General features: G+C 44.1%; 1 protein-coding gene across 3 annotated transcripts; it reads right to left on the bottom strand.

Annotated features, from left to right (window-relative positions):
• Window positions 1-311: 311 nt before the first annotated feature.
• LOC311423494 (bombesin receptor-activated protein C6orf89 homolog) lies at window positions 312-26,273 on the bottom strand. Of its 3 annotated transcripts, none has more exons than XM_084497541.1 (8): window positions 26,119-26,273; window positions 21,046-21,253; window positions 19,605-19,770; window positions 8,550-8,704; window positions 7,536-7,675; window positions 6,111-6,237; window positions 5,341-5,464; window positions 312-4,918 (listed from the first exon to the last, which is right to left on the bottom strand). In XM_084497541.1, exons 2-8 carry the CDS (start codon window positions 21,232-21,234, stop codon window positions 4,833-4,835), a joined length of 987 nt encoding a protein of 328 aa, XP_084353667.1. In that variant the 5' UTR covers window positions 21,235-21,253; window positions 26,119-26,273; the 3' UTR covers window positions 312-4,832. The 3 variants fall into 3 exon arrangements, with proteins under 3 accessions (XP_084353667.1, XP_084353665.1, XP_084353666.1); XM_084497539.1 differs by lacking the exon at window positions 26,119-26,273 and adding an exon at window positions 21,340-21,471 and having other exon boundaries at window positions 6,111-6,258; XM_084497540.1 differs by lacking the exon at window positions 26,119-26,273 and adding an exon at window positions 21,340-21,471.
• Window positions 26,274-27,986: the final 1,713 nt, after the last annotated feature.

Raw genomic sequence — 27,986 nt, 5'->3', positions numbered from 1 at the left:
TTTATCAGGTCTGGAAGAGACTATCATCTTCTTCTAACTCTCTGTCAAGGTTTGGCTGAAATATGCTGAATTGTGAAGGACTGACAGAGGCTGTTAGCTAGAAGGACAGACATAGCTGTTGCATAACCTTTGCTTAGGGAATCAGGTTAAAACTGGCAAACTGTTTTTAAAGCACTTCTTTTGACATTTTCCAAACAAAATTGTTCCAACTTTTAAGTTAAAATGACATTTCCACAAAGTGCCCTAAAAGAGGTTAAATAACCCCTCAACAGCTGACACGCAACATGGCAAAAATCAGAAGAGGGAAAAGGTTCATTAACACTTCCATTTAATTGCAAAAAGTAAAAACTTTTTATTCTTCTTCTCTACATACAAATCTCATTTATTTACACACTTTACAGGCTTTTCCCAAGTATTTACAAAGTTTGCAATATATTAAATTACAACAATCCATAAAATTCTGCATTAATTGCATATTTACATTCTTTTTTTTATCCACCACTGAATTTATAGTGTACAGCATTGAAACAGTCTTTATGCATATATAGCTTTACTTCCCAGCACCCCTGAGCCTTTATAACATGACTCCTCTCCCCACAGAGAGAGAGAATTCTAAAAATAAATCACCTGTCATTTGTTTGAATCTTCAAAGGAAAGGGGAAGACCAGCATCTCCCTTGTTTAACTCAGCAGGACATTAAATATATCCTTTATGAGAAGTAGTTTCCTGAAGACGAGAATATATAACTCTACATATAAAATTTAGGAAGAGGAGAAAGGTTTCCCAGAAGTAGAAGTTCTCTGCACACCCACTGCAAGGCCCACCAAAATGATCTGGCCCCAGAAAGTGCTCAGCTCTGTGGCTCCCAAGGGAACCAAGTGGGAGCCAGAGAACCTAGACCACTGAGCCCAGGATTGGACAGATCCTGTAGACTTCACTCTCCAGAGCAGCATTACTGGTGCGAGCAGGAGCATCACCTTGCTGAGATGCTGGCATTCACACCTCGAGGAACGTGCTTTGCCACTCTCCACCTCATCTCACTAAGGGAGTTCCCACGCTGTGAGCAGGACTGCTGAGAAAGGCGTGCAAGATTTGCTGCTGGAAAGTCAGGGAGGCCAAGCCAGAAGAGAAGGGAGGTGCTTTTATCCAGCCCTGTTCCCTGCAGTAAAACCAGCTTCCCTGACAGACTATTACAACAAGAAGACTAGCAGGAGAAGTTAACGGCCCAGGATACACAGGAAACTTGACCCTAGAAAGCTCTCCAGAACATTGCAAAGGGAGTTTGGGGCTGGGATCTGCAGAGCTGCCCCAGAGGAATGTGTGTGCACAATGCGAATGGGGAGAGGAAGAAAGACAGAAAGGAATCAACAGAAACTGGCAGCTTGCCCCCCACAGGGGATACTGATTTCCTGTTACTGAAGAAAACAGTACTCCTTTCTCCTCCTTTGAATTACCCTGAGTTCAGGGCTGACTGAGAGCAATGGTCAATGACCCCTGCTTTTGGAAACTATCTTTAAAACACAGTCCAGATCATGGGTGGCAGCCCATCTCTCTATCTTGACAAGCAGAAGAATGACCCCTCCACATCTCCACCCACTAGGTTCTTGGGTAGCACCAGTTTCAGGGCCTCACTAGTGTGATTTCAGAGCACCTTTGCAGTCTGTGGGATGTCAGGTGTGCAGACATCCCTCTCCCAGCTTAGACGTAAAGCGCTCTGAAGCATTTAAATAGATTTTTAAAATGAGGATGCACATATTTACTGGGCACCCCTCTGAGCTGGCCAGTAAAGGGGGGTATTATGCAAAACAGCACACACACTTGGATATACAAGTACCAAAGTGAAACTAGTGGCAAGGGAGACTGTGTTGGGAGACACACCCTCTGTGATTCATCCAGATCATGTTCATTGCCACAATGTCTCGATAGCTGAGAAAATAGACACATTCTACTCCAGTTCTACTCCAGACTGAGCAGCTCATTAGGAATTGCCGAATTCTCTAGGGAGGCCACAGCCTTTAGTAAGATTGTGTGAAGCTGAAGCCCCTGATGAGGAAGATGGCCACTTGACCAAGATGCCAACCCCCTTTTTTTTTTTTTTTTTTTTAAATCTTAGTTTTCCCACTTTGGCCTCACCTCTAAGTTGTCCATACCCAGTTCCTTACCCATGTCACAATGCAGAAGGCATTAGCATAACCTTTCTGGCAGTTGATTACAGGAGCTACTCAAGATGCTGCGCTACAGATTGAGGCTCCACGCTTGACAGCAGCTATGGCCAAAATCAGCTCTTTATCAGCAAATAATTGCCCTCCTGTTTCAGTGTAGCAGCCAATTCCTTACAGTCCTTGGAAGAAGAAGAGAAAATATACTGGAAGTTTAAAAACAAATTATGTAAACTCCAAAGGGAGTAAGGTTGGGACATATGCAATATATCACCTAGACACAGATTTGGAAACTTATGAAGACACCATAAAGTGCACTTCAAAAGCTGACAGTCCAGATTCACCATCATCAGTCCAACCAGCTGTAACACACTGACGAGGGGAGAAGCAATATCTGAAAGCACCTTTGCTAATCAGGCACAATTTTGCTCTAGCGCCCCTCCTACCCTCAACCTAAACAGCAGCTGTAAATAGATCCATTTTCTCTGCTATTTCTCAAAGGAGCCAGACAGCCACAATGACTTTAGTACGACTCCCAAAAAGCAGGCATTTCACAGACACTTGAGAATTGTCTCTGCAGCTCTTTTACAAGTTTCGTTCAAGGACACTTAGAAGTAACAGCATGACCAAACCATCTGCAATCTCTGCAACAAAGGGTCCAAGCAGGTTCTTCCCGTATACAACTCCTACCCAACAAAATGGATCAGGTAAAAAAACAGTAAGAGGTGAAGTAACCTTGTCAGTCTTTGACTTGAGAAGTGCCAAAGTGTAAATAGCAACAGTCACTAATGTGGGCCCTCTGATGATTCTGCCATCACTGAATTCCCAAATTTCCATTAACTAAGACCCAGGCTTTAAGAAGAGCGAGAGGGATGGTGTGTGTGTCTTGGCATGTACAGGACTGTACGTAGTGTCACAAGTCCAAAACACACTCCAAGCACTAACAATACTAACATAACTCTTATTAATTCAATTCCCTTTAATAGCTTTGCTACAAATTAAATGTCTTCTGTTCTGACTCAGTCTCTCCCTCTTCGGTTCTACTGTATCTGATGTATGTTGGTTCAGTGTCAAGGGCCAAACACACTGACACAGGTGCTGAGATTGCTCTCATTAGCTTACAGGAGAAAAACAAGTGTTACACATAGAAATATTTGTAATGCAGACTAAACTCTCCCAGGCTAAACTCTTTGGAGCAAGAACTGTCCCCTGCCTTATCTTTCTTAATGAGCCAGACATGGTCATCCAGTTTGGCAGCTTTTGTCAGTCCTTAATATGATTAGTAAGACGTTTGCTCCCATTTGCCTGCTTTTGCTCAAAAGCAAAGGCTGGGTAGACATTTTTCCAATTGGTCATTTTAAGTGTACCTAAAATATTTACAGAGAAAAAGGTTCTTGCTTCTAAGAACAGAGTTAGCTTGCTTTCAAACAAAACCCATTCCAATTTCATAGCAACAAGTGTGAGAGTATGTCCTGAACCCCAGCCCTGGCGTATGAGTTCAGCTTTACACATCTGTAAATGATCTTCAACAGCAGGAACAGACCCAAAGGATCAAACTTGGAAGGGACTGCAGCATCCACAGTCTGCAAACACTGAAACCAAGTCTCTCAGGACACTGGATAATGCAGTGCTCAAGCAACAGGAAGCATGCAAAGGCAGCTTGGAAGGAACTCAGGAAAAAATCAAAATTCATTCTGAAGACAATGTATCAGATTTGGAAGAAGTTGGTACAAAAAAGCCAGTGACAAGGAGATGTTCTGGTGCTCCTGCAGGTACCCCAAGTCAGGAACACAGGCAGTACTTCTCCTAACAGAATATATATGAAAACAGTCATGCAACCCCAGTATCTTAGGTGCACAATCAGAACATGAACTTATAAAAAGCTTCTTTGCACCCAGCTCCACCTCCATCCAGAACTACTGCACTCCTGGCACCATGACCACCAAAACTTGCATCGGTGTTTTTATAGGAAAGGAAGTGGGGGAAAAAAAGCACAGTTACTATTTGACTGAATTACAATCTGCTGATAGAGAACAGTAGAAGAGCGATCACAAGACACAAAGAGCCCTGAAGAGATTAATCTGGTACAAGAACAATGCTGTGTGTGAGTGTCCCTGCCACTAGGCTGGGAGGCTCATGTCAGCCCTGAAGCACAGAACTGAGGTTGGCTTTGCAGGGCACACTGTTGAGGCACACAGCCATGAGCGTGATGGAGAGATGGAGCAGATGTAGGACATATCAATTCCCTTTATAGAGCTGGCCTGCCAACACAGGCTTCAGGCCTCCTCCCCAGGAGGAACGTATACAGAAATGTCACACACACCCCTCCACTCCTAACCTCCTCCCACAAAGATTCAGAAGTGCCATAATCCACAAAGGTGAATCTCATCCTGAGACATCCCTCTGTTGCTCCTGGAAAAAGCCTTTGCTGTCAGCTCAAGGCTTACCTGAGGGGACAGGGAAGGTCACGAATAACTTGAGCTTCTCCCAAACTACATCTGAGGAAGGGCAAAGGATCAGGAAAACAGTCATTTTTTAACACTGTAAACATGCAAGGTGGCAAAGCTGCCTGCCACAGTTGCCCCAGGTCTATCGCTTTCAAGATGTTGCCTTGGCTTCACAGCTGAAAATCTTCTTGTCCTGGAAGTAGTTCTGTTTTCCCACCCACTGTCCTTAGCTAGCAGCTCCATAACAAACAACCGCCGGCTCTGTCCCTTTGGCCATGAAGCTCATCATCCAGTAATCTGTGCTGGCATAACCTTTGGAAGACACATTAGATGAATCAACGCCTAATCACTGCTCATATTTCCCACAAAGTGGTGGTGTTATGCAGACACTCTTTGTGAAGAGCCTGCCCTCTGTGCCACACTGGGTTTGTAACACCTCGCAGAGCACAGTCTTGCTTAACCCCAGCTGCCCAGTGTTAGGCATCTCTGAGTAACCTCAACTACCCATTCAGCATCTCACAGTATCCAGTTGTTTGTGTTCCAGGCCATGAATTCCCACATTCAGAATAATCACATTCATATCTTGCTGCAAACACTGAAGGCACACATGAGTTCAGAGGTGGTAATGGCACACACCACCTTCTCAGGTGTCAGTTATGACAGATCCAGCTGGAAGAAGTCTCCTGGCTTTAACGGATCTCACAGACCCTGCATACTACAGTGCAGATACTCACCCAAATCTCCAGCTTCCAGCTCCACCTTGAACATCTCACAGTGTCCTCTGCACTTGTCCAGAGGTACAACAGTCATGGTGAGCTGTCCGCTTCCAACAGCAAAGAGGCCATGCAAGCTGTAGCTCTAGGATGAGAGCAGAATATTTCAGAAGCCTTGACAGACCCTTTTCTTGGGTCTGTCTAATCGAGAGACAATCACTGCCCTGAAACAAGGCAAGACAGCACAAATCACAGGTTTGCTGCTCCCCCCAGCTACCAATAGATCACGGCAAAACTCTCCAAGACAATGCAGGCCCTCCACACCCACAAAACCTCACATGAAAACAAAGGAGGAGATCAGGCTAGAAGAACCCATTTCAGTGATGTGCCTCCATGGCAGGTATCTCAGAATAGATGAAACTTATTGCCAGGAATTGCTCCAAAAAAGCACTTCTCAAGTGAATTGTGCCCCATTGCACATACAAAGTCCATCCCTTCACCACTACAGAGCAAGGCCAGGACATACATTTGAGTGGAGCTGGGACATCCCATGGGTATTTCTAACTGCCAAGGGAGATGGACGCAGTGTACTAGCAGCACAAAACTATACACACCTCCTTCCTCCTCCTGAATGGTACAGCAACTCTGGAGATGCCATATTACACAGGGATGGGAAGAACCATTACAACTCTGCATCCACTGAAAATGTCCTGCAAAACCCCTAAAGGTGTGAAGCTTATGGATGACAACTCACAGACAGGGAAATAATGTGATAGGGATGAATTTCTCACCTTATTCCCCAAATCTGGATGGCGTATGAGGAAGCAAGTCTCTAGGGACACTGTCTTGTGGAAAGACAATGAAGAGGAAGTGGGGAAAAATTCCTGCAGAATCTGAGTTCTATCTACAGATTTGCTCCTAAAAAATAAAAAATCCAACCTGTATAAATAAAACATGTAAATATATAAATAAAACAACCCGTATTAGAGAAAGATCACATTATGACAATGCTTATATTTAAGTCTACATCCAAGATCAAAATTGTTCACCAAGATCAAAGCTTGATAAACATGAAGGCTGATACACTCCCCCTTTTTGGAGGGGGAGACTGAGGCGGAGACTAGAGAAGCTAAAAGAGCACAAACATCACTCCTAAGAGCAATATTGGACTTTTCAGCTGATGAACCTGCGCTCCTTCATATCCTTTTAGTACCTGCTGCAGGCCCATATAAACAAGGAACAAACACATTGCCTTAGATACCTAACAATTTTCCTCCTCTCCTTCCCTCAAAATGATCCAAATTGTCAATCAGAGCCAATAATTACAAAAATGCAGAGAGGTGGTATTGTATGCAACCATAACTGAGACCACATGGCAAGGCAGTGGGGGTGATGGTGGAGGTGGCATGTCTAAGCATATTCTCTAGGCCGGGCAATATAGCTGGAAAAGGCAGGGTTGGGTCTGTTATTTTTACTGTTCTGTAAAGTGGCTTGACATGATTAATACTGTTATACTCCAAGTCTGTCTGCACAAACCAAACAGGACACTACCTGGCACGTTCGTATGAGCAAAGGAGCAGTCTGCTCCACTGTGGCACCTTCCCATGTTACTTCTTATCCACATGAAAAGACTTTCCTAACATACAGGGTTGCTTCACAACCTTAGAGAGTTCTGAATTGTTCAAATGTCTTGTAGTCACTCTGAAAGTTGTACCACAGTTAACAGAGGTCCAGGATTAGGCCAGGCTGTTTTTCCTGAATGACACCAAATACAAATTACAGGATCCGTTAGTGTTCTGGTACTTCTCAGTGTTTTGCAAAAGTCATGGTACCTTTTCTCAGTTGATATTAAGGGTGGAAAATTTTCCAGAGGTTACTAGAAACGTAAACCAGTTGCCACAGGTTGCCACAGACCACAGCCCAGATGACTAATATACGGCCTAAAGAATAGGACTGAGCAGTCACTAGGATATTTTTGTCTTGAAAGGGGAGCAACACATGAAGTCCCAACGCATAACATTCCATTTTTAGTGCACAAGTATTCTGCTTGGATCCAGTCAGTGTCAGCAGGTGGACAGCACCTATAACCCACACCTTTTCCTCTTCACTCCAGTAAAAGTGCAACTTGCAAGCTCCTGCTAACACACAGAGGTAAAGCCTGGGTACCCCTGAAGACAGGATATATACATCCATCGCATCCTTTATCTTTGACTCACCAGGGAAAGAAAAATGGGAAGCTCTGTCTCGGGGGGCAGCTCCACAGTTCGGATGAATTTTCTTCTATTACAACCTCTGCCAGTTCTGGATGCTGGGACTGAAAGTGCTTTAGTTCTTCATAAGAGAGATGCTGTCCTGTCTTAAACAACACAGAACAACAACAAAACAAAAAAAAGTTGTGCACCTGGAGTTTCTCCCCTCTCCCATTTCCATCCCACTGAAGAACATCCAAGAGTAACAGCCATCTAGATTGCTAAATTTTCAACCACAATGATAATTACTCAGAGGAACAACTTGCTAAGGTTGCAGAGAGCTCTCCACCCCCAATATTTTTAAAATGGGGCTAAATGTATTCTTAGATATATGTTCCACCTGTATAAACAATTTGAGTTTGTGGTTGAAAATACATGGCAGTGTTCTTCGGCTGGTGCTATTCACAGAATCACAGAATCACAGAATTTTCTAGGTTGGAAGAGACCTCAAGGTCATCGAGTCCAACCTCTGACCTAACGCTAACAGTCCCCACTAAACCATTTCCCTAAGCTCTACATCTAAACGTCTTTTAAAGACCTCCAGGGATGGTGACTCCACCACTTCCCTGGGCAGCCTGTTCCAGTGCCTCACAACCCTTTCAGTGAAGAAGTTCTTCCTAACATCTAACCTAAAACTCCCCTGGCTCAACTTAAGCCCATTCCCCCTCGTCCTGTCACCAGGCACGTGGGAGAACAGGCCAACCCCCACCTCGCTACAGCCTCCCTTGAGGTACCTATAAAGAGCGATAAGGTCGCCCCTGAGCCTCCTCTTCTCCAGGCTGAACAAGCCCAGCTCCCTCAGCCGCTCCTCGTAGGACTTGTTCTCCAGGCCCCTCACCAGCTTTGTCGCCCTTCTCTGCACCCGCTCAAGCACCTCCATGTCCTTCTTGTAGCGAGGGGCCCAAAACTGAACACAGGGCCCAAAACTGAACACAGAAAGAGCTTGGACTAAGCATCCAGCCTTATGAATCAAGACATTACCTTGATTAGAAAAGGCTGAGACCTCTGGAGTTCTTCTGATAGTTCTCCAATGTCTGTCACAATCTGAAGGCTTTTCACAGAAGAACATGCTGTGCAACATGCAGGCAGCGTAGAAGTGTTTTGTCTACAACCTGCTGTCCACCAGTCCTGGCATTCTTGGGAGGAAATAAGAGAAATGTGTTTAATAAACCAAAAACAAAATGGAAAGGAGACAGACTCAAACATAAATTCATTATCCCTAACATGAAACGCTGAGATTACTTATAGCTTCCAATGGATGCAAGTTACTCAAAAAAGCAAGCTTCACTGGGGTAGGGAACATTTCCAGCACAGTTTGAAGATGTTAGAGAATTGGCTCATGGTTTGGAGAAATGGGAGAGCTCTCTATTAACTCCACTTCTCTGTATATATAAGGCATACAGGCCAAGTTACCCTTTCGCTATCAACATGAGGAAGGCAACCACCATATACAGCGCAATTAAGTTGAAACAACTCCACAAGCAATAGTGCAATCCAAAGAGCATTTACAAGTGAGACATCCAGAAGACAAAAATTACTTTAAGAAAAAAAATATCTCCAAGTTGAAAATAGTAACTCTAATGTGGTTAGTACTGATGCCATGAGCCCTGCTAAGACATTCCTGAAATCCTGCTTTTCTACCTGCATTAACTTACAAAGACTCTGTCCTGGGCAAAGTTTGCCCAGTCCCTGATATGCAGAGGATGCTGGGAAATGTGGGTTTTCACCAAGATGTGGTGCTGATATATTATTCCTTCATCTCATGCATTGACTTGAAGATAAACTGGGGAGAAAAGTCCCAACATGAGGAAAAACTTTGCAATATATGTAGCTTATTAACTTGATACACAGTCCCCCCACCTTCCTCCTGAACCACATCTATATCCGTTTTAAGTTCCAGAAATCATTGTTACACCACCATCAGCTAAACAGGACTACAGTGAACATTGCATATATCTACTACTTCAAAAATATAATTTTTCACGTGAAACTATTACTTGATGCCTATATCCTACCTCTCTCCTCCAACTTGCAGCTCTCCCAGCACACAAGAGTAAGCAAACAGTAACAGAATTGACTTCCTGCACTGAACAAACAGGACAAGAGAAGACAATCCTGAATGCCCCATGTATTTCTATGTTAAGGCACCTGCAGCCACCAGACTAAAAGGACTTGGCTCTGATTTAGTGGAAGTAACAGCTTTAATCCTATGGGAAGATGTTTAACTTGGGCAGTGGCAACAAACCCAACCAAACACCTGATCTGTCAGGGTGGGTTAGGAACCCAAGGCCCTGGCCACACCTCACATGAGACATCCATAAATCCACCCTCATAACAGACTCATCTGTCCTGTCCAGAGCCAGCAAATGTCAAAACAGCTTGGGTCTCCTGGGCATTTGTGCAGGCCACCCATTTGGGAAATGGGGTGAATGGGAAAGAAGAGAGAGAAGAGACAGTGATGTCTGTATGAAAAATAGTTGGGAAACCATGATACACAGCAGCTCTTCAGGCATGCAGCCTTTGTGTTACTATGGTCATGGTTTCCCATAGCATCAGCCACACTGATGCTCCTGCTCATGGGTCATAATTGATGAACACCACTTAACAGGAAAGCACTTGCTTAATTTTTCCCCTCTGACATCTGCAACGTACAAATAGTAACATTATAGAGGGGTTTAGGTTCATCAGGACAAAACAACAAAGAGCAGACTGGATATATTCAGACGAAAAAAGCAAAACAGATCCCAATCAACTCACAAATGCCACACCTACTGCCGGTATATGGACTGAAAGGGATCAGGACATAATTCCTAGTCTTTCTGGAAAAAGCATCCCTGTTTTTGAGGAAAGGGGTAAAAAGGCAAAACAAAGTAGAAAATCCTTATCGCAAGCCAAAGTCCCACTCCCATGAGAAACTGCTCCAATGCATTTTCCCTCCCTGTTCACAAGAGAAAAAAGAAAATCTTTGTTCCACAGGCTGTAGAAAACTTCAATTTTACAACAAAAAAACTCAACTCATGAAAAACCGCTGGTCAGCAATGGGAAACAAAAGGCTGAAAGATCTCTCCAGAGGAGGGGCAGCCACCACGAAAAGAACAAGAAAAAATATCTTATGGTCTGTCATGATAGAGAGAGCAACATTACTATAATTTCTTTCTGTGCAAAATTTAGAAAGTTAATCCTACAGTGTTAAGCCCAGTTATCCCTAAATTCTCTCTCTGGGCTCAGGACAGTACCCCATAACTGGATACTAATCAGCTTTGACGGTATAGAGATTGATTTCTCTTTTGAGCTAGGCTGGTATATTTGCATTCTCAATTGCTTGATTCAGGAGGTTATTTCTTTTCCCTATGAATAACCCAGGCAGAGCACTGTTGAGACACATTTCAAATGCCGCAAGTGAGACTGTGGGATTTTATTTTTTTTTTGTAATTAATCTTTTAGATTTATTGTTTAGGGTGTTAGTCTGTGCACTAGCATGTATGTGACTGGCATGACAAGTACAGGCAGCGAGAAGGGCCTGCCCTTCCCAGGGATGGAGGGAGGTGAGACTGCACAAAGAGCAGAGGGCATGCAACCGCACACTGGGGACCAGAGCAGGAGTTTTACCAAGGATGCTTATTCTCTCTTTTGATTACACTCCCTGCATTCCTTTTACATTACCACCCTGCCCAGACACCCTGGAGGATTATTTTGGTTTAAGTCATGCACACTGTGCGCATGCATAGCTTGCTCGAATATTGAAAAGAAAGATGCACTCTTCATCTCAATGCAACCATCACGTGCAACTGTCACACGATGGTTCTATCCACTCACATTCAAATGTTAAATTGTTGGGCGTGTGCAATTATCCCTGTGGAGTTTGACTGCAGGAAAGCAGCTGTAGTACTGACACATACAACTATTCATTACGTGACGGAAGTGTGGGCCAGACCCAATGAACCTCTCCTACACGCCTGTGCTTTCTCACCCCTCTTTGAGGAGCAGCGTTCACTTCGTACACAGAACCTGTTCTCTGTTGATCACACTCACTTAACGCTTGCTTTTATACTTAATTAGCTCTACAGAACAAAATATGTCTTTTCCCTTGTGTTTGGATAGCTCCTAGCAGAACCAGTGCTGAGGACTTCCAGCTTCTAACGTAGCACAAACGAAGAGATGACAACTTTCCGTAAAATGCATCTCTGAGTAATGCTGGCAGGAGTTTATAGCTGTACTTTCCATTGTGTAGGGAAATAATTTTCAATTTACAATTAGTTTAAAATGAGCACCCCACCCTATTTGGCCATTTTCACAGAGGATCTCCCAAGCTTCTTGGCTGTCCTCAGATCTACAGAGGGGTGTGTGCACACAGCCCCAGAGATGCTAGGCGTGTACAGTCAGATGGGAGGCTAAGAGTTTACTGAGAAGACCCAGCCCTGCTTTTACCCACTGCAGTGAAGCAGTAAAACTTACAGAAACTTGCCCACATCGATGTGAGACCAGGAGAAGGGCCAGGTCTCTTAACAGACCATATAGAGGGGTAAGTATCAGTCTGATGCCAGTGCAACAAGTTCAGAGTGAAGCCATCTAGCGGGGAAACCTTTTGCTCCAGCATGACACAGGAAGTCAAGGGCTCTTCCTGACCCCAACAAAGTGCTGGAAACAAAATTGCAGAATTGCAGGTGCAGAAGCAGCTTGCTGGCTCTCCAACAAGCTGGTTTGCTTCGCAGCACTCAGGACTGCAAGGCTGAAGAATTCTCTACTAGGCAGGTGACAGCTAAATTTGCACAGGAAAATCTGTTCCAGGGGATGGGGGCCTCTCCCAAGAATTTGCAGCCACCCTAGATCTTCTGCCACCATCACCTACACAAGAAAGCTTCCCAGAGGACTGTCTCATGCACTAAGCAGCTCCACAACCTGCAAAGGTTGGTTCCAAATCCTCAATTCATCCTTCTGAGCCTGACACTCTTCCCTAGTCCTGCAACATAATTTGCTAGAAACCAGTTCCAGGAATATACGAACAATTTTAACAAGCCTGAAATGAATTCAGGACTGTCAAGAAAAGACTATACACTTGTCTATACACTGAACAGTCACAAGACATTTCTCTATCCTTTATTGTAGGTCTACTGTATGGCTTGACCATACTATATGGCTGCAAATATTCCATTAACCACAACTATTTCAGACCACCCCTCACAGGGTTCAACATACCATCAAGAACTATACCTGTAAGCAGGGTGGGTGAGCAGGCAAGCCTAAGGGTTCAGAAAAAGCATGACTAACATTGGAGAACTGAAAGGTAGGCTCAGGATGGGGGTGGACTCACCTGGGCCTTGCCCACTGCCTCATTGATGATGCTGGACTTCAGCCACAGTCTTATTCCTATGTGCTAGATGCAACAATGAGAAGATGCTGATCTCCACATTTGCCATGTTTCCTCACGTTTGTCAAAATCAAGGGATTTTCAAAGTGGATCTGAAAAGACCCTTAGAAGGGAAGAGGTTAAGACCTCAATCTACCCTCTGCTGTGACCATACTTCTGCCCTTTACGGATACGCACCCGACAGCCAGTAAGATAACTCCTCCATTCATTTTTGTAGCTAAGGCCACAAGCTAGTTCTTACAGCTGACACAGGGCAGAGCTTTTTAAAAGACACTCAGTCCCGCTTGTAAAATTCCAAGTGATGTAGGGCCCATGAGATCCTCAGTGCTCTGATTTCCAATTACTACCACCACAGAAAAGCTGCAGCTCTTCCTCCATTTGAATATATCTAGCTTCCAGATGCTGGATTTTACCATGCTGCTTTCCATTATTTTTAGGACAGGGATTTGCAAGGTCTAGCCCTTAACCTTAAAGTGAAGTTGCAGCTCATAATGTACTGTTATTGCTTTGACAGCCAAAGAATATTGCAGGCCAGGTCATCCTTGCTCCTGAGATATGACTAGCCTCTTGTTGCTTTGGGACCACTGCAGACTTACAGACACTACACTTCTCAAGTAAATAGTTTGCATGCTGTTGAGCTATACCATTGTAGCAGATATACTATAAACTTATTGTTGTGCCTCCTTTCCCGGACTTTATGTAAAGATAAAACTGTGTTTTACTGACTGAGTTTTTACTCAAAGCCATCAATTCATGATTATTCAAAGATATCAATTCATGATTACATGTCAAGACAAATTCAGGCTAAACCAACAGGTTCCTGAGTAAGTCAGAAAGCAACAGTCAGAAGTGCTTATTAATTACAGTGTGGAAGTTCTGATTAAGGAAGGCAGCACAGTGGGTTTTTAATAATACACCATGCAGAGCTTCTGTTCCACACAAGATCCTCACCTCTTTTTCATACTGAACGTGTCTGTAGCTCTGATTTTTCTTAACGTATTTATACCTGTAGAAGTACCTCCCATTTGGTTTCAGAGCATTTGTAGGAAAAGCTAGCAACAAAATAACAGCTACAAGTAAGCCCATCAATAAACACTTATTTTTGTTCTGGGTAAAAAGTCAACAGCTCAAATAACTTCTCACTCATTTCACTAATGGGTAACGGCTGGTCAAACAACCAAAGGATGATTAGTCAATCTCTAGCAAAGCACAAAAATGACCTTGATCCAACAAGACATTGTGAAATCAAGTCTGTTCAGCCTAGCCCAAGAGAAACTCTCAGACCACTGGGACAAAAGAGCGCTACTTCCAGGACAAATCTGCATAACTGAAGGTAGGCATTAAGCTGTCAGAAAATCCTCCAAAGTCCACCTGCACCTCTGGTTACATGCCTTAGAAGGCAGCCTGTGCTGCTCTGGCAGTGTCTAGATGAGCAATGTGGCTTGGAGGAACAGCATGTGTTTGAAGCAAATCCCTCTCAGCTTCTTCCACTTGCCTGACAGTGACTTGAGTCTGCAAGAGGTCTGACATGCACATATCACTAGTGCAAACCAGAGCTCTGCTACTCTGCAGAGCTCTGCCTCTGCAAGAGGTCACATACGGCACAATCACTCCAGGGAAGCAAACCAAAATGAGAATTCACTTGCTCTGCAAATGACTAAACAAGAGATTTCTGGTGACATCCAAATACAAAACAAAGAGTTTTTTAAAGTTCTGGATTACCACAATTATTTTGAGCTAGTTTATTTGGATTTGCTAACAGTAAACAGTCCACTGGCTGAATGAAGACCAAAGTAAAGCAGTATTTGAAAACTGTTTGGCACCAACCTACACTGCAATATCAGCCTTTTTTTCCCCCCCCTTTGAATGAGCCAACACAGGTGTCTGTTGGCCAGTCTCAGGTTACATTATTAAGGGTTGTTTACACATACGCACAAATCAGATAAATTAGTAGCTGCATGGGGATGGGAGGGAGCCCTGTCTGCAACCCATGTCACACCTCAAAATGGTCAAGCCCCTGAAGTGGGAACATGAGAGCATGTAAAAACAGAATAGCAAAACAGCTTGAATAGGCCAAAATGCATTTGGTTTAGGAAAAAAAGCAATATCCATTGTAAGCAAGAGGGGAAGGCTATGCTGGAGGCAGGAAGAAAGGTCAGTTAGTGATTAGACTACTAAAATAAGCAAGAAGTTGGAAATCAGACCTCGAGGTATTGTGGTGGTTTTACCATGCTGGGCAGCTAAACCCCACAACCGCTCTCTCACTCCCCCTCCTTTAGATGAGGAGGGGGAGAAGTAAAGCAAAGAACAACTCACGGGTTGAGATAAGGATAATTTAATTAAAGGGAAATAATAATAACAATTAAATAAAGACTACCATGAACTAAACAATTTAACTAAGGGGAAATAAAAAGGGAAAGGGGAAAAGGGAAAAATAAAAAGAAGGGAGGAAAACAAACAAAATAAATGAAGGCCCAGTACAGGTATGCCCCAAGCAGCTTTCTTGTTCAAGCCTTTAATTCAGAGAAGACCCATGTTCCTTGGGCTCATACATCAATGAAACCAGCAGGTCAGATGCAGCATGGGCTGCAAAACCTGCTGGGAAAAACAGTCCAAATACTAAGATGCTTAGCCCACAGGGAGCTCAGGAAGCAGAATGTCCCCCCTCAGGTGAAAAAAAAAGGCACACTGGATGCTCCCTTTCTGCACAGAGCTGAGCCAAGGATAAACATATTTCAGGGCTACAATAAGAGGGGTGGCAATGAACATGAAACAGAAAGAAATCTGGCAGCAGCTGGCCCATCACAGGCTGCCTGCAAAAGGTTAACTGCAAAAAGAAGCCAGAGCCTGGCCAGGCGCCAAGGCAAGCCTCAAGCTAAATTGAAGATGGCCTGCCAAGAGGCAGAGGCTGCAGTCTTCTCCCAGCTGAACAGCTCCAGTAACCCAGACTGCTGTGACCCATCCCCACAAATAACTCCCAGAGGCACATCACAGGCCCCAGGATGTGACAGTGACATGTCATTTACAAGGTGTTGCTTAAACACAACTCCTCCAACGGGGTTCATTTCTCTAAAATAGGTTCTGTATAAAAAACAATAAAATGTTTTTTAGCCATTCTGGTCTATACAGAAGGGAACTTTTAACACAACTCTTCTCTGAACTGGGGGTAACTTATACAGGATCACTTTTATAGGTGTGTGTGCTTGCATCTGATTTTTGGGGTGCTGAGCAGCTACTGACCCAGTTGATTTTGAGCTATGAATTTGGTAAGGTTTGGGCCTTGTTATTGAAGCAAAATGGATTTTCCTTCAGGTTATTACAGGGGTTATTATCAGCACATGAATTGTCAAGTTGTTGGATGAGAGCCAGTTCATTCATCATTGACCAACATGCTTTGTGGAGGTTTTTGAGCTGCAAGGACTTACTGTACTTACCATAGGCAGACATATGAGTTAATGCAAGAACAACATAAATCCTCATCAATGCTCTGTGTGGTTGGCAGGGAACAGTTACCAACGTGACATCAAAATTGACATTTAGATATCAACAAAGCTATAAAGATGTCATACTGTCACAAAAGGAAGAACCACTAATAAATATGTAGAATATTCCCCATTATGATTTTAAAACTTCTGTTAAAGAAAGAAAATCCCTTTTCATTTGCCTCATATTACTATATGCTCCAAGAGCTCCACTCTCATTATCTTTCCTCCTAACATTTGCAGGGGAGATGGAAGTACTCGTAGCCTTATTTTGCAGGCATAGAACAGAAACACAGAGGCAGTGACTTGTCCATCCCAACCTATTCAGAAAACAGAAATGAATCCAGATTATACAGGCTCTACTTTCTCTCCTAGGAAGTTTTGTGCTAATCCACAGGCCCAACCAAAATTATCTGTGTTGCATGCAACAGACTGAGCCCAGAGGTCTGCAAATCTGCAACCTTCATGGGGAGCGGTACAACATGAAGTGCCAAGTTATCCAGCTAAAAGAAACATGCCCACATGATGAGAGGCGTTCATCCTTCCCAGAGCAGGCAGCATGACCCAGCACTGAGGTTTTCACAAGCTCTGCGTAAACACAAGCTCAGGAAGAGCAAATGCAAACCACATTTCCGTAGAACTTTTCCCCATCCAAAGGGACCTTGGTTCCCAGCCCTGGGAAAACAGCTGAAAAAGAAGCACAGGGGCCAAACCCAAGAATCTAAGAGTCACCTTTGAAGACACAAAGACTGGGAACATTACTTTTAATATGTGAATTCATACAGAGGAGAAAGCAAGCAAGCAACAGAACAGAAAGACAGGCAAAGAGGAAATTTACTTTGGACCTAATCCTACAAACCTAATGCAATAGTCACAGCTTTGTGTGCACTGCTCTTCACCTTGTCTGTGTTGTAACAGCTCAAAGGTCCTCCCACGTCCAAAGGCAGACAGGCAGCCTTTCTCATCCACAGCACAGTTCCTGGTGTACAAGGGACTAGAATAAGGGTTAGGAGGAAAGCAGGCCACGCTGAATTGGAGGGAGAGAAGAGCAGCATCCTGTATCCCTGCTTCTCTCAAAGCCCCTCCTCCACCCTAATTTGGGGCTCTATCACTTGGAGAAACTAGGCATCCAAACCTGCCCCATAAACCTGACTGCTCAGCCCACATCTAGCCATGGAAGATGCTCCAACCTGCAATCCTGTAGACTTGCCCAAAATCTATGCTTCCAGAACAGGCCCAGGAGGGACAGCATAACCCCAGACTGCAGCCCCACACAGGCAGGCTGCCCCTGCCTGCTCCAGAGGAAGTAAAACGAGCCACCCATACACCCTGTGGCCAGGCTTCATCAAAGCAATGTGGACGGGAATTCTGCCAGCATTGCTGGTGGGCCAATATAGTCTCCAAACTGCAAACAGGTGGTGTTCAACACGAATAGCCCAGGCTGGATTTGAACTGGTGTCTGAGCCCAGGAAACTTCAAGTTTCATCCTCAGCCCCCTCAAAAAATTAATCCAGCAGGTATATACACAAGAACGGAAGACGAGTAAGTATGTTGAGTCCCTTGGCTAGTGTTTTTCTTCTGCTGTGCAGACTCTTTGCATGGTGTCTTATTTGCAAATGAAAAATGCTAGACCTGCTTACAAGACCTCCTATCCTCACATTCTTGTCAACAAACAGGATGACAAATGGTAGCATTACCCCGTCCCTTCAAGAGACCGTAAGGCCAAAAGAAAGGGAAAAACGTTACATTCTGCAAAAGGAAGTAGTGAGAGAGAGATGGAGACCACCCAGCCCAGCCCCATGCCATTCCCTTTGTCTATCCCTCATGAATGATTTTACCACGCTTCATCCAGCAGGGAGCAGTGTGACACAAGCACTGCTGGGCCAGCACTAGGGAAGGCCTGGTAGCCACAGCTGCCCTCTGAGAAGCCAGGACATGAGGGATCTCCACAGGAATCCAGATGAGGTTCAGCCTGGGTGCTATACTCTGTCATTCAAATAGTCAGACTCTAACTCAAGTTCTTTCTCTGAGGCTAGATCAAAGTTACCCGAGCCATGTCAACTCATGTCAAGTGGCTATAAGAGCCATATCTTCACCTTTGTTTTTTCTTCCCTGTGAGAGATTCTAATGAATAAGGAAATGAATAACGGGGGATACCCTGACCAACCCATGCAAACTCAAATCAACAGAAATCACACGTCAGCAGAAGAGAGAGAGAGAGACGCAGAAAATGCAGAATGGTGCTGGCATTTCAGGGAACCCTTTTTAGCTACAGCAGGTAGGTCAGAACTATAACAGAATTCCACAACACAATGAGCTGCAGAAGTTAAATATAAGCCACCCAAGAGCATGGACACTAGAGTTTGTTTTTACAGTGAGCCAACAGACGATCAACATTGTGCCACATCCCTGCTCAAAATAATTCACAGCTTTGTCATTACTGACAGTCTTTGTATTTTATCAGAGAGGCAGAGCCCATGCTTATACCACTTGCCAGCTTAAGTCAATTGAAATGATTAACTGAGAATGAGAAACGTTCATACTTTCTGCTTCTATTATGCCAGACTAGTAATATCTGTCATGTTCCTTTCCCATGATGGGACCATCTCATTACGAAATTATCTAGCTTCCTCACACATATTACACTTAACATTACTTTAACTGCTATAAACACTGTAGGCTCGCAAGCCCACAGTTCTTTACCAGTATGCCACTTTGTAAAAAACACTTTTCCTTAAACCTAGGTCACGTGCTGAGGTTTCTACACCCTGCTCACAAATATGAAGACAAACTGTTTTTGCATGCTTACTCAGAAAGAAAGTTGACATTTATCCAGCATAGCTATCACACTACAGTTCCCAGAACTGCAAAGATTTTTAGAGAAAGGAGAACCCTTGTGGAAAATAAAAATGTGTTAAAAGCAAGGAAAAGAGTGCAAGAAGAAAATGATGAATTTAAGAGAGAAAATATGCCTCAGCACCAGTGAACAGAAGGTAATGTATGCTAGCTAGAATTCAGGATGCTGTTTTTAAGTACAGTGGTAGGGGAAGAGAAAACCATGGTGCCATGTCAATACCGCATTTGCTATTTGGTGTCTAAGGAGACACTCAAGTGATTCGCATGGCTGGTTTTTAACTTGGTATTTCTTTCTAGGGTTATGTTACAGCAGAAAAATCATTTCCTTACTCTCAAGCATGTACTTCTTAGCAATAGGCAGAGACAGCAGTCGGAGGTGACCGATGAGGGAGCCCCAGGAATGGGCTCTGGAGAGCGGAGCTTCAGGTGGCAGCAGGCTGTATGGCTGGATCACAAAGTAAACAGTTAGCAAAACCAATCCCAGCAGGAGCAGGCCCTGTGAGAGAAAACAGCCATGTAATTAATTATATTGCAGTGACCTGATGCGTTTTCAGAACATGACACACCTTCTGGCTGTTATCAAAGGACTGTGGCTGTGCACCGTAAGATGAACACTCAAATTTTTTTACTGTGGCTCCTCATTCAACTGCAATTCTATTTACATACACAGGGAGTTGTCATACAGTTTCACTGTTAGGGCAGTTCCAAAGATGAAGTAAAGCAGCCTTCAAATCAGACCCATGCATCTCCATTCATTTATTTTAGCACTGTGAATAATGCAGCACCAGAGCAAGAATGATCTACAGATGGTTTTGATTCCTCCCACCTAACCAAATAAAAGCTTGCACTTCCACCATGCCTCTTACACAAAGTTTACAAAGCCTTCTGTAAACATCCGCCAAGCCTTGAAACACTTTGGCAGCGCTGGTGCCAGCTCTCTCCCTCGTAACAGAACCTCAAATAAGCCTTAAGGAGATGACATTATGCATTCCCCCCCACCCGGCCAAAGTCAGAAAGAATCAACAGCAAAAACAAGAACAGAAGTTGAAAGTTCAAAATTCCAGTTTCTTGTTCTCCTGACTCATTTTTACATCTTTTATATGATAGAGGGAAGACAGAAGGGATGGATTTTTTTCTAAATAGAAACTATTACGATGATTTTTCAAAGACAACACTAAAACACTATGGAATATTATGTCAATAGGAAGCTTTACATACTTGTAATATCTCCAAGCTACCTAAGAGAATGGAATCCTTTCACCCACTTTGTAACACTTTTTACAACATCTTCTAACTATGGTCCTCAAAACATTTTTCTGTCATCACGCACCATGGCAGTTGATTCATTTTATTGACTAGAAGGAGAGTAAAGATAGGTAGAAGCTCATGACAGGGTCAGAAACAGAACATGGATGTTTTCATTAGTCAACCCTGAACTTTAAGAATCTCCTTCCTTTCCACTATGTGTGCTGACACTTGGAATCAATGCCTGAAAAAAAAAATCCAAAGGTTTTGTTCCTTAATAATTTAAGGAAAGGGGGGCATTGACATATTCAACTTTCAATTCATATAAGCAATTCCAAATCTTGGTCATCTGTCTTCTTTTTTCAGATCAAATTCTGGAAGGAAGGAAGCAAGCTACACTTAACAGTTTTTTGAATAAAAGACTCTGAAAAATTAATCAGGAAAACGCAATGGGAAACAAAAGGCTCAGGTGCCAAAGGAGAAATTCAGATCCTCAAATAGCCTGTACATGAATAAGACACCTTACCTTGTAGACAGCCACTAAGATAGGGTAGCGTGGAGGTCCCCTTTGGGGTTCATTTCTTTCCAAGAGCTGCTTGATGAATTTCTCAATGGCTTTTTCTGACATCCCACACTGGTGGCCAGTCTGTCTCACTAGATCAATTGTCTCTGATAGCTTGTCATAGATGCTGAGGTCAGTGGCTGAAAGCTCCATGGCCTCCAATGAAAAATCCCTATGGAAAGATTCGATATATTAACAGAAAACATACCCCAGTCATCCAGTTCAACACCAGCATGTGCAAAGAGATCTCAGGAACACCAGAATGTCTAGACAAGAAGGAAGGCTTCTCTGGAGCAAGCCCATTCACTGACAGACACAACATTAGCTGCAATCTTAATAATCTCTGGTAGTCCAGTACCTCCAAAGGAACAAAAGAATATGTATACTTTCCTGAAAACCGGAAAAAAAACAGTAAAGATTCACATTATGTAAATGAACAATACTTCCCAGAAATCACTGAAAGTTCATTTATTCATCTGTTCCAAATGAATCTGTCCCATAAAGTGTTGTTCACCAAGTATGAATGCCAGCAACACAAAGTTGATCATCACACACAGTAGCCAAGCAAAGCTCTCCTGCACTGTAACTGTAGTCACTTATTTTAACGTAGATTTCTTTTCATTAAATCCCCTGTCAGCAACTAAGTACAGAACAGGGAAATGAGCAGCAAGCGCAGGGCAAAGTTCAACAGTTTACAATTTGTTTAAATTTTTGCAACCTAATGTCCAGGCCAACTGATTATTGAGTAACAGTTACAAGATAGCAGCACAGTCTGCAGGCAAAAAGAAAACTCTTGCATCCCTCTGAAAGGTTGCATTTAAGAACGACCTGAAGGCAATGTAACTAAAACTGCAGTAAGAACTGCATTGTGAACTCAGGACAGAGACAAAATGGCATTTGATAGCAAATTACTTTCCATCCTGAAATTTCAACAGGGAAGCCTGTAAGAACACACCTATGAGCAATCAACATTAAAACACAAAAAAAAGTGGTTCTTCTACCTCTCCCCCTGCCTGCCACAAAGGATGAGCCTTACAATATCAAGAGCAGCAGATCAGGCTAAAGAAAAGATACAAAGAAATAGCAGAACAAGGAAATAGCAGGCAGTGTGAGAATCCCATTGTTCCAGACATTTAGCCTTGACAAAACACTGCTGATGTGAGTATCTTTGAGGTCTTGCTTTGCCTCTTGTTTCTGAGATGGGAAAACTCGAACCTAGATCAAACCAACACTTCTCCTGGAGAGTCACAGTTTAGCAATGCATTGCCCTGAAAGCACAGGCTGAGAACCATCACAGAGAAACTCAAGGAGCTTGACCAATACACCCAGCTCACAGCTGAAAATGGAAATCAGGCCCCCAACCCCTTTTTGCTTTATGTACTACCTGACATCAGTAACAGCTCACAAATCCAGTGTGCTGCTTCACCCAGTGCAACACCTTGCCCTGCTAAGTCTGTTGCTGTACTGCAATAATCACCTAACTTCACACAGGTTTTCTCTGCATGTGCCTCACAGTACTTCCTGCATTTTAAAAACACAGGTCCATTTTGCTCACTTGAGAACAAGCTGACAAGCACTGAGCAACATGTTACTTAAACTTAGATTGGCTCTGCTGTAACCCATCCTGGCTGCACACACAGGACAAATCAGCCATAAATGTACGTATGTATATACCATTGTTATAAATGAGGTCTCAACTCAATCTGAATTTTGTAATATTTATAAAACAAATATTTCTAAAAGGTATAAAAGGCAAGTAAACAGCGCTGGGTGTGCGGGGAGTCTACACTCCACCAACATGCACAAACAAACATCAAACATTCTAAATATACAGAACATCGCTTTACATACTAAACGCAAGTATGCCTATACATATGTACAATCAGAAAAGGTAACAAACAATCCTCCAAGTTTCACGACTCAACAGTCTCCATTTTCCACTCCTTTTCTTGATTACATACAAGTCTCCATTTTCCATTCCTTTTGAACAATATGTCTTGCTTTAAGTTGTCAAGCAACTCGGTCTTCAGGCCTTTTGTATCCCGTTCTTCCCGGATCAAAGAAAAGCATATCCATCTCCTTTTCAAGGCCAACAGTGTCTGGGTCAAAAGGCACGTTCAGGTCAGCAGGGGGCATAATAGCAAAGGTCTTCGGTGGCTGTAGCAGCAGAGGTGCCCATGGCATAGCAGTCGGATCAGTAAAGGAGCCCGCAGCTCCCTCACTATCTGGGAAACCACATGCTTCTGACTGTGGTCCCACAGGGCTCTTTAAGGCCTCAGAGACAGCTCACCAGGTGCCAAGCAATCCCACTGCAACCTTGCCATTTTTAGTTGCAGAGTCCCACACCTTGACCTCAGTTTGGTCCCATATTTCAGGCTCATAAACTGTCCGATTGTTAATAAGGAGAATAAGCTGTAAGGTTACCAGGACAGTCTTTGTTCCTAAGGACGTATGATTCTCCATAATGAGCAACTGCTTACCAGTGAGAGGCAGTTGTGTGCACGGGTCCGCTTCTCTCAGCTTGAGCTTCTCTCCAGCTCCAGTGCGCCTATTTCCAGCAACTTTCCGTACAAGCTTCTCTAAGCGGTTTGCTGAGTTTGGCCAAACCTATCTTCATGAGGCAATCAAAGTGCCTGTTCCCATCCTGGTCTCCATTCTGCCAGGCTGTTCCTCTTCACTTCTTTTTCCTGCTTCTTTATTGAAGACGTAACTTCATCGTGTTGCCTTTTTTATCTTGAGGGCAGGCTCCCCTCTTATATCCTTCTCCCCACAGCAGTTCCTTTCAAAACACCTTTTCATTGGTCAAACAACTTTGAATGTAACAACAACAGCAAACACCCCGAAACATCCATGCCTTAATGGCTGGAGAACAAGAAACCGGAGACTGCATGGAGTCTCCTGAATCACCTTTCTTTGTTCCCTCTAAACTCTTTTATATTCCTGATGGCCTCATCGTTAAGAGTCTAATGTTATCTCAACCACGGGGTTTTCCAGCCCCCATGGCCACATTCCCAAATCTCCCCCTTCTTTATTAATGTCAACCATTTTCTCGACACAAATTACCAGTCCATATATAACACCATGAAGTAAGATCATCTTTTTGGCAACCAAACTTGAAATCTGATTTGCCTTTCAAGGACTGGCTGACAGTTCTCCTCCTAAACCCTGGGTTTCTAGAAGTCAGAACTCAAGCAATGACATTTCTAATGATTTTCTTCAATAGTAAGGTGTAGTTCTGGGGGAGGAGTGGGGAAGAAAAAAAAATCAGTATTACTACTAACTTCAGCAACTACTTCTCTCTCCCAAGATTAAGTCCATGTTTTGCTCTTTGCACATTTATGTGGTCACATGGTGAATCAGGAAAATTACCTGGCTGAAAAACAACCCATATTTGTTTAGTCAGCAACTGTCTAGGCATCCAGCTCAAGTAGCTAATGTCAGATGTTAAATTAATTTATTAGTTAAAATAAATTGCATTATATCTGATTTCAGCCCTAGAAACAACAAAAGAGTCAAATTGACATTTTAAACCAAACACCAAGCATGCAAGGAGAACATGTTGCATTACACTGCCAGGTTAATTAGTTCCTGGTCCTGTTCTGCCACCTTTCCTAGCATTCTATGCAAATATTTGTCCCAGATCTTACTACCCGAGCAGCTTCATGGGCTGGCAAAACTACTCCAAGGCAGGTTTGATCAACATCTTATTATGGAACATAAGCTCTCCAAGGCAGGGACCTTTTCTTCTGGTCTGTAAAGCACCTGGCATGCATTTGGTTCTATAAAAACAATTCATTGCTTTACTAACTCTTTCATTTATGTAATACCCCAATTCATAAAAGAAGCAAGAGCCAGCACATCTGCATGATATTAAATCCTTTTTTTTTTCCAGCTTTTAGAATTACAGTGGTTGCCTTGACACTACAATTGGTATGCTAAATGGTCTGAAAGGTTACCTAGCTTCCTCTTTTACTCCCATGTGCCAAAGCTTTTTTTGCATGTGAAGCTCTCCCATGCTGAATTCCAACAGATTCAGTGAGCTTCCTCTGTGTGCAGAATCTCTCCTGAGCCACTTAAAACAATTATCCCTACAGAAATGCTGTCAGACATGAGTTTCTCCCTTTCCAAATAGCAGAAGCATCCTACTATACTAAAACGTTGAGACACATCTTAGTTCTCCCCACCTCTACATTTGTATTCAGCTCTGAACAAGTATGTTTGAGGACAATGCCTGCAAGTCACAGGTGGTCATTTAAAAACCTTGTATAGTTTGTTGACAAATTCAACAGTAATCCGTGTTCTCAGCTAAGAAGTAAGGCATTATCCTAAGACACTGCTTTGAAAACAGATAGCTTTAAAAATAATAATACATTATATTCCTTCCCATCAGCAAAATAAGACTAACAAAATAATAATAAGAGACTACTGTATCCACTTAGCTGTTACACAATGAGTCCTTCCACACAGCAACCTCTCAGATGCAGGCATTTTAAACTAGAGAACCCATATGGTCAGTGCTATTTTTTATGAACTCCACCAACCCAAGAGGAATAAGCAGCCCCTCTCTGCTGGCCAATCCACAACCAGAATTAGCAGCAGATCTTGTCCTGAAAGGTTTCCATTCATGCACCCAGTCCGAGCAGCAAACTCTATACAGGGCTTTGCAGAGAATATGCTCTGCCTCCATGACGTACACTGGAGCGTTTGGACTGAGGCTTTAAAAAGATAAATATTTAGAAAGAAATGCTATTAGAGAAGTCTTTAAATGGGAACAGCTGTTTGCATTGCTACTGCCATCTGGTAAACCCGAAATAGCAATATACGAGAAAAATTTTAACCTGCTTTAACACCGTTTCTGCTGCCCCCTGTACAGGGGGGAAGGGGAGGGGGCGGCGGCGAGCCCTGGCCTATAAGCTCCCCGCCCTCTCCGGGAAGAAGCCTGCATCTCACCGCCACGGTAACACGGTATCGCCCTTATTTATTTCTAAGAACCTCCGTCCAGGTTTTAACAAATAAACAAACAGAAGCAGAAATCACCCCAATCCCCGCAGCCGGGAGCCGAAGCGGGGAGGCGGGGGTGGGGCGCATTCACGCTTCAGGCCCAGGGGAGCCCCCTCCGGTGGTCGTGGCCCGGGCAGGCCGGAGGGGGCTGAGGGCCCGCTCGCCCAGCGCTGGGCTCTCGCCCCAGAGCTCCCAGCACCCCGCTGCCCACCCCGCTTGCCGCCCCCTGCCTCACCCGGCGGCCGTCGTCTCCGCCACCCGGCTCCGGGCTCCTCCCTCCCGCGGTGGGGGCGGGCCGAGGGGCCGCGCCGCTGCTTCCTGCTTCCGGCCCGGCCCAGCACCGCCGCGGGGAGCATCTCCGGCTGCCCCGGGCGCCCAGCGCTACTCAGAGCCTGGGACTGTCCTGAGCACCCTCGGGACAGTCCCCACCACACACCGGGGCCCAGTTCCCCCTGAGACCACCCACCCAGCACCCACTTGACACCAAAACCACCCTGAGGTCCCCCCAGCACCCTGAGAACCCCCAAAGACCCTCCCAGCACCCACCGGCGTCCACAGCGCCCCGAGACACGCCACCACCAACAACCTCTCCCGGACACCCCAATCACCCCCTTTGCGTTCCTGCACCTGATGTCGCAGCACTCCCGATACCCTCCTCCAACCCCAAGCATCTCTAATCCCTGCTTCAAACCCTGCCCCCTGCGGTGGTTTAACCCGGCCGGCAGCTAAACACCACACAGCCGTTCGCTCACCCTCCCCACTCCCTCTCTAGGACAGGGGAGAGAAGCGGGAAAGTGAAGCCTGTGAGTTGAAATAAAGACAGTTTATTAAGACAGGAAAATAATAATGATAATTGTAATACACAATAAATGTTTGTTCATTGTCTTTTGTATTATAAAACAAGGAGTTCCGTTTGAGGAGCAGGAGTTGCAAAAGCTCCCTGCTGAAGTAAGATGTATAATACTTGGCTAGACACTATGAAAATTCTTTTGCTTAATGTAACAAAAAAGAGAACCCCCTCCCCTTCTCTCCTTCTGCATCTCAGTTGCCTCTTTTGTTCAAAGACACTGCTGCAAAGTTCATGTAACCATCTCTTGATAAGTTGCTAAACTAGTGTATCAACATCCTGCCTTCCTGTCTCACGCTGGGCCAACATGACCAAATAAAAAAAAAAAGAAGTTGAACCACAATGCGGAGGAAGACTACGGCCTTCATCTTCACAACCACCAGAGGGACAGAGATGACCCCGTAGCAACAGTGCGCGCAGTCGCAGAATATACCAGGATGTGCTGCGTAATCCCGGAATTACCAAGATATAAAAAGGGACCCTGGCGGGGGTGAGGTGCGCGCCGTTGGCGGAGCCGAGACTCCCCGGCTGCCCAGCGCTGTTTTGCTTGCTGTTGCTTACTCAATAAATTCCTTTCTATTATTAATGCAATGCTCTCTGAAAATTAATTAAGGGGGCAACTTATAACAATAACAATAACAATAATGATGATAATAGTACTACTAATAATAATGTGTACGAAACAAGTGATGCACAATGCAATTGCTCACCACCCGCTGACCAATGCCCAGCCTAACCCCGAGCAGTCTGGCCGCCCTCCCCCGGCTAGCCACCCCTATATATTGTTTAGCATGACGTCAGATGGTATGGAATACCCCTTTGGCTAGTTTGGATCAGTTGTCCTGGGTCTGTCCCCTCCTAGCTCCTGCTGCACCCCCAGCCTGCACGTTGGCAGGACAGAGCAACAAGCTGAGACGTCCTTGGCTTGGTGTAAGCAGTACTCTGCAACAATTAAAACATCGGGGTGTTATCAGCACTCTTCCCATCCTAAGCCAAAACACAGCATTCTACCAGCTACTAGGAAGAAAATTATCTCTGTCCTAACTGAAACCAGGAC

This window comes from Aythya ferina (assembly GCF_964211825.1).
Source record: "Aythya ferina genome assembly, chromosome: 25".
Taxonomy (NCBI): domain Eukaryota; kingdom Metazoa; phylum Chordata; class Aves; order Anseriformes; family Anatidae; genus Aythya; species Aythya ferina.
The sequence above is the reverse complement of the archived record's forward strand: the minus strand, read 5'-3'. Positions and strand labels throughout refer to the sequence as shown.